We start from the raw sequence: 7,607 nt of genomic DNA on the forward strand, positions 1-7,607 counted from the left end.
CTGTGCTTTAAAATGTGCATATTGAAGAAAGGTAAATAAAAAATCCTGTTAACTTAAGAAAAAAATATAAAAAATACCGGATACATTTATAAATTGCCTACTTTCCTAAATCATCTTTCTCTTACATTAGCGGCCCATTGGATTATATTTCGTAACCCATTGAAACACCTTTAACTCGAACGCAGAAAGCAATTTAAGCTCCTTCTGCCTGTTCTGGGTATATTTTCACCCATACTCGACCGAACCGCCTGTTTCCCACTGCGCTTTTACCACTTTATGGGTTTTACGCGCCAGCCTGTTGAATTAACAGTTAGTTTGCGTTGTTCTCTCTCCGTAATCCATTGTTCGACCAGATCGTCTTCAGTCGTTGTAGAAAAGTTGAACGTATAAAGTCACGAAAAACTGATCAAAGGCACGCGGAAAAAATGCCTAATTTAAAATTCGCGTTTATTTTTTCATTGATTTTCGCTTTTGCGTTAGCTCAAATGGATGATCATCACGCCAGCCATATGAACCACGAACAGCATAGGGTGAGTTGCGCTTCCTGCCATTAGTTCGGACTATTATTATGCAACGTAACATTATCATGCCCCTTAAAGAGAAAGTGACCAATATGAAATTGGACGCGCCTATTAAAACGGCAAAATGTGAGCGGACGTTTAACGCAAAATCGATTTTAGTTTAAATTTAGAACTTGTGGCCTTAATGCGGTGAAAAGAGATTGGATGCTGTTTGTTTGCGACCCTAAAATAATAAAAACTGAATCTTTTCGGCGTTCCCGGCAACGAATAATTGAGATTGTTTCACTCAATCTCTTGTAAAATGGATTTTTCATTTAACTGAGAACAATGTATGAGGAATTTCATGATAGTTAATAATTTAATAAAATGCCTTCTCCAAGTATGACTTTACTATTTAAGGATAAATCCAGGTACAGATGAAGTATAATAGGAAATTTTTTTAGCACAGTAGATATGAGAGATTAACCAATGGCCTGGCAAACTAAAACTGATAATAAATAGCAAAAAACCTAATCCAAGAGCTGCGCTAAATGAACAGGTTTTCTAATTAATACATGAGTAACAATCTCTTTTGTCTGTGTGTTTGCCCATCTATTATTACAATGTTATAAATAAATTAGATTTCCTAGAACCAAAACTGGTTTTAAAACCCAAGATGGTTAAAATATTAATGAACGAAATCGTGGTTACATATTTTGTTTTGGTGCGGTGTATATCCTAGCTTTATTTACTGGGCTTCTTATGGGACGGTTAAATTCAAAATTGACCCTTAAAAGCTTCAGCATCCAGACTGAACCTGAGTGAAGATGCTCACCTATATAAAGCATGAACGTGGGATTTTTTAATTAACAGAATCGCGTCATGAATTAAGCTTGATAAACGCCCCCGCGAGTTACTGTAAGTCGATCGTTCAGCCGTAAAAGTGAATTTTACGGTTTAGCCAAAAAGAATTATTTTTAGTTGAAATTGTTCTAGTTTATTTGCTTGAAATTCAGCACTTAAATGTTTGAAAAAATTGAATCTTGAACTGGTTGAAGAATAGTTGATAATATCAAATACTTTAATACAGTATTTAAAAGTAGACTCTAGATCTAAACTTCTTAACTGAAAAATTTTATAATTGTGTTCGTAGTTCGTACGTTATGACAAAACGGAAATGTGGTTGCAAACAACGCAATTCTATTAAAAAATTCCATCAATCCATTAAATATAGTATTTAAAATTAATCAGCGTCGTAGATGTACACAGTTAAAAACGTTTTTAAGTAACCACTCAACTGCAGTTTAACGAAATTCAAACCTAAACTGCTCTCCATATGGGATAGGTTCATATTAACTAACATTTAACAGTTGCTAGTTACATCATTTTCCTGCAATAAGCGACGATTAACCTTTGAATTGACCTTACAAAGTTAGCATCTAATTTGGATGGATCATTTTTGTCCCTATTAAATTCCCCAAGGCAGGTACTAAATGCTCATTTCTCCGTGGTGTTTTCTTTGCGAATTCCGCTCATGTCTCTAAAGCTTCCTGCATCTTATTCTTGCGTGTAGGGAATACCAATAAAAGCCAGGGTTTAATTTGATTATATTCAAGGAAAAATCGAAAGAACAAAGGTAGAAGAAGAATTACTATCAATACTTTTTAGTCGAAACATCTGTACGTGCGTCAGGTTTTAAAAGGACTATATTTAGCGGCATCACATGTTGACAAACTCTGCAAAATATCGCGTTAATTACATCGGATTTTTTATTAATTGGCCAATTAAATTAAACATGTCCGCCAAGTATTTCATTCTTAATATTAACAATGAAAGCAAAAGTTTAATTGTAAATTACGTGCAAGTATATTTTTGTTTAAGAACCAGAAATCTGATTTTCCGCACGTTTTTCACTTGAAGTGACTACAATTAAATTTGTATTCAGGATTACATAAAGTTAAATTTACTTGTTTGTAATTGTTGAGTTCCACTTGCTTTTCTATTCCTGACTTTAGAACTTATTATTTTTTATCATTTGCTTATTTAAAGTCAAGTTTTCGTTCGGAAACAACCAGAACCATTTCCAACGTCAAATATTTGCTTGCAAGCAAAAAATACATACATTGTAATACAAGCAGGTTAATTAGCGTTTTACCTATACGCATTTCCTGTTATCAAAGGTTTGCCGGGAATCTAACGAGGTTAAATAATGCAATAAAAAAGGTGTATTCTAATAGAGAAGATCTGCCGGCTATTTATTGACCTAAAAGCCAGAACGGAATGATTTTATAATTTTCGCAAAGTCAATTAGAAATTGCGTTGAAAAATATATTATTCCGATGGCACATAAAGTCAGTGTTAATACAGCTGAATACGCATGGTTTAAGCCCGAATTGGAATCAATTAAATTTTACCATTGAATACCTAATCAGCAATACGAATTAATTATTTCCAACTTTTTAGCATTGGGTCGCACTTTACAGTGATTCGGCGCTTAATTTTTGTTATTTATTTGTTAATCAATTATCTACTTCGCAAGAAAAGTTACCAAATCGAATATAAATGTCCAGAATAGGTAGTAAACAGTATTTTAATAACATTTGGTAAAACACAAAATGAATGGTTTTTTTCTCATTGTGGTAATGTGTTTTTTTAGTAGGAAAACTAATAAAACATCTAACTGGACAATTGAATTGCTAGCGCAAGGCATAACTAACTGTTAACTTTTGCGGTGAGATTCTTGATTTCTTTGCGTTAGAATGCCGCATGATTTGCCCGAATAAATAAAATTGCAGTTATTGACAAAGCGCAATGAACAGAACGAGTTGTTTCCATCACCAACCCATGTTTACATTGACTACTTTTCCTTTTTATCCATATTGAAGCAAATATTTGTTGTTGTTTTTTCATTATCTACGTCTCACTTGCAACCAGTGGTGATAATACTCAATATGACCACAGTTTCGATTGAAACAATGACTAATGGTGACCGTAGCAAAGTTTTTTTTTATCGGCCATTCAGTTAAGAATACTGCTTGGTATATTTTTAAAACAACATTGATAATGAAAAACGCATTTATTCACGGCTGGGGAAAAAATGTTTCTGATGCAAATTTTTTAAATTAGAAATGATTGTTCAGTTATGGCAGGACAATTAATGCAGCTGGAAAAATCTCCCATAAACTCAAGTTAGTGTAGCTGATATAAACGGAATGAGATGAAAGCTGCATACATTAGCCATCAGGAATAATAGAAAGTTTTATGATTTTTGCAGATTTTTACATTCTCTCAATTCGGTTAATTAAAAAACGTTACGTTGGAATAGTGAGTGGTTAAACTGGGAAAAAGAGAATACACCACTTAGATATAAAGATTATTAAAAGTTCTGTGTAGAAATGGTTCTGCTATATTCATAATGGAAAAGGCAATAAACAATTTATTTCCCTCTATTATAGGTAAATGTAGCAGTCTACTACGAATCACTCTGCCCAGATTCGAGAAAGTTCTTCACCCAGCAACTCTACCCGTCTTTGCAAGGAAACTTATCAAATTTCGTGAACCTGACCTTGGTACCATATGGCAAAACGAAAGTAAGTATGACTGAGAAGACGATTTAAAATAGCCAAATCGGCTTTGGCATTCGCGAATTTCAAGAACGGAACGGATTATTAATAAACTCCAACTATTACGAAGCTCAAATAAACAATTTCTTGTCATAAAATTATATTTGAAGATTTTAGTCATCATTGCTGTTTTCCAGGTCATTCAGCAATCATTTTCCATTAATTATTTAACTGCAAAAGCTTCTTTTATCTGATTTTGCTTCGTTATATAATTTACACCCGCAGAATCGATTTCCAAATGGCATAGAACATGAATAGGTTTTAATTACCAGGTGGCAATTTTGCTGAAAGCTTGAATTGGCTTTTCAATTAAAAATCGCCCTTCAAATGAGTGCCAGGTGGGTTTCCCATACAAAAACTATTGATTTTCCTTTCGGGCTTTTTTAATCGAAAAATACAATTTCCTTTAACAGTTTTTAACGATTTATCAACAGAACGTGCTTTTCATAATGATGATAGCACAACCCATAAACGAGTTGTTGCAGATTGTGGGCACCAGAATTAATTTACCATGTGAGTCCATAACTCACTTACCTTAGCGTAATTTATACCATTGTTAGAATAAACTGATGTGACTGAAAATATCAGTGGCATAAATAAATTCCTTTTGCTTAAGGTCATCAGATAAGATTTTCAATTTAACAGAATCATACTCAAGAGCACGTTTTTTATTAAATCTTGGTTGCTCATTTATTCAGAAAATATTCGTGCAAACATCAGTTGAACAAAGCACAATGTATTGCTTTAAAAAAGGAAGCAACATGCTAGATATAAATTATTCTCTTTCTAACAACTTCATTTGGTGATCTGCCTTGTTTCGCTCATGACAAAAATGAATTTGCCTTACTCATATATGGCTCAGCATCAAATTTAGACGGTATAGATACAGTTTGAATGGAATTTTTGGCAAAAATGTAAGGCTTTTTATTCGGGTTTCTAATAAGGGCACATTTGATGTAAACCTTCCATATCTTTTGGGAAATGGAACGGGGAAAATTTTTAACTAAGTAAGGGAACGTTTGATTTAATTGTTACGAAATGTTTAGAAGCAGCGCAATAATTGCGATACGATGTTTCTTAAGCAAATTATAAGATAATTTTTTTAATAAGCACGCAAGAGTTAAAAGGTCTTCAACTAATCCAACTTTTAAGCAGGTTTATAAATCATATGAAAAGACCTGTAAATGGCGGCGATTTAAACAAAATACAAGCAAAACTTAATATCTTGCAACCAACTAGAGTTACATGTAGATCTAGGGCTGGTTTGGTTCCACTTGGCCCAGTTCCACTCACGTTAGGTAAAAGGCCAAATTACTGTTAACGTACTACGTTGTTTGTTTCTTGCCTTTAATTAAACCAAAACTTAAGCCTGTGAAGCGTAAACTGGATTACATTGTTCCAACGTACTTCCAACACCGGTTAAACGAGATCGTTTTCAACCTTCACCTGGTCATCGCAATCGCAACTAGTTCGTCAACATCCGTGAAGCGGCTGTTCTTATTTTAACATTTAAGAATCATATGAGAAGATTTGAATAAGAAAATATACAATATAACTCATACACTCGTTCAAATTGATTATAAACTGCAAGCCTTTGTTAGTTTCCCTTGTTTCGACCAGGGACCAACTTCAACCCACCAGACGAGTCAGTGAATTTTCAGACTAAATATAGCAATCAAATAATTTAACGTTGATTGAGACGAGGATGTGACTAAGATGGCACTTAAATAAAAAGTCTGCTAGAAAACCCTCAAGACTGATTTAAAAAATGTGTCCTTTCATGCAAAACCGTGTAGAATGCAAGCAGTTTTCAGCACAGGCATTGATAAATTAACTGCCAATAAACATCTAATTTTCTCCTAACAGATGTTGCTCTTAAAGTATGCTATATTGATTGCCAACGCGCTAATTGAGTGCACTTGCGATATTCTGCCTCGATGGCTGTTCACTTAACACAAAACCCATAATGGGCAAATCAAATAGAAAATATCAGTTGAGCATCAAATGAAATATCATCAAGGAATGGGCCGTAGGTAACTTGCATGCTTAATAATTTCGCTACGAATAAGTAGGCTCTTAGTTGACTGACCTCCCATGGATTGTGCAAACATTACAACTTCTTCACATTAAATTTTTTGCAAAGGACGCTAAAATTAATCGATACCTAGATAAAGACTAGGTAGCTGTTTCATTTATTGTTGCTTAAGTACCCTCATTAATTCGTTGTAGGCTGGATTCACACATGCAAAATTATATTGACTGTATAGGAAAATGCCGATAGCCACTTTCCCTTTATTTAATCACCATCCAACTAGGATGCATTAAATTTAAATTGTTGAACCGATTCTGCTCAGTGATTTGTATAATATCCGCCCTAGGCTTATATAAGTTAATAAGCAAATTTCCCGTAATTCAAGTGCTACTTTTCATTTCATAAAAGGCTCAGTGAAGCTAAATAAATTGAAATGCAAAATTTGTTTTTTAGATGAACTTCGTCACTAACGAGTACGAATTTGAATGCCATCATGGACCCAAAGAGTGTGAGGGAAACAAAATTCAGGCTTGTGCCTTGAAGCTGATTGACGGAGGAAGGAAAACCGAGGGGATTGGATTCAATAAGTAAGTGGCCAAAGTGAGGCTATTAAACTACTTAAATTGTCTTCAAATTAGAGTTACCGTGGGCTTCATCAACTGCCTGATGGACAAAACTGAACGGAAAGGCAACGACGCCACTTTCCCAGTGAAAGACTGCGCGGAAATCAACCACGTTAATAACTTGAATATCATTGAAAATTGTGCTGGGCATACTGATGGTAAGTGGGCATGTTTCCCTATTGCAGCAGGTATTCATGCGCTGTTTTTCAGGATCAAACTACCTTGCCAACTTGGGCGCTCTGACTAAAGCCGTAGCTGATCCATTGGCGTCCGTACCAACAATTGTTTTCAACCAGAATTTCAAATCCGAAGACAACACTCTAGCTCAGACCAACTTTGTGAAAGCTTTGTGCCAGTACATCCAAGGAACCAAACCCAGCGACTGCAATGGTGCCAGCAATATTCAAATATCTTTGGGGTTTCTAGTTGTTGTTAGCTTTATCGCAAAACTATTCAATTAAGTACATGAAAATTTCTCAGGGGTGCTATCGTATGTACAGAAAAATCCCGACTTTAATACTCCTAGAACCCATACTAATAAGAAACTTGTACTTTAAGATAATACTGTACTTACTATGTGAATGGCGTTTCAAGTTTAAGGCAAAACCTACCAATTAAAGAGCGTGTTGCCATAAGAATCATTGCAAAACAGTGGCGGCTAGTTAGAGGCCGCGCATAAATAAGAATTTTACAATTCGCTTTTTTATTTCATTGACCTCACATAAAACATTATGATTTTTTTACAAACTTCTTTTTGGGTATTTTGCCTCAAAAATTTTTGTCTTTAAAAAAGACAGAATTTCCTCACGTCTTTTATTACAGATTGATA

At 34.5% G+C, this 7,607-nt stretch overlaps 1 protein-coding gene across 1 annotated transcript; it reads left to right on the forward strand.

The window, feature by feature from the left end:
• Positions 1-217: 217 nt before the first annotated feature.
• Positions 218-7,472, forward strand: LOC109546848 (GILT-like protein 1). Its single transcript, XM_019917992.2, has 5 exons — positions 218-530; positions 3,956-4,090; positions 6,609-6,742; positions 6,794-6,936; positions 6,989-7,472. The coding sequence occupies exons 1-5, from the start codon at positions 426-428 to the stop codon at positions 7,237-7,239; spliced, it is 768 nt and encodes a 255-aa protein (XP_019773551.2). The 5' UTR covers positions 218-425; the 3' UTR covers positions 7,240-7,472.
• The last annotated feature ends 135 nt before the right edge of the window (positions 7,473-7,607 follow it).

The sequence above is a fragment of the Dendroctonus ponderosae genome, unplaced genomic scaffold (assembly GCF_020466585.1).
Source record: "Dendroctonus ponderosae isolate FM_Combo_2020 unplaced genomic scaffold, Dpon_F_20191213v2 Dpon_F_20191213_4, whole genome shotgun sequence".
Lineage (NCBI taxonomy): Eukaryota > Metazoa > Arthropoda > Insecta > Coleoptera > Curculionidae > Dendroctonus > Dendroctonus ponderosae.

Bases quoted from the DNA above. Each gene is read 5' to 3' on its own strand.
- LOC109546848 (XM_019917992.2), top strand. From the start codon at position 426: ATGCCTAATTTAAAATTCGCGTTTATTTTTTCATTGATTTTCGCTTTT. The intron at 4,091-6,608 runs GTAAGTATGACT...TTTGTTTTTTAG, and splicing joins TACCATATGGCAAAACGAAA to ATGAACTTCGTCACTAACGA. The intron at 6,743-6,793 runs GTAAGTGGCCAA...TCTTCAAATTAG, and splicing joins GAGGGGATTGGATTCAATAA to AGTTACCGTGGGCTTCATCA.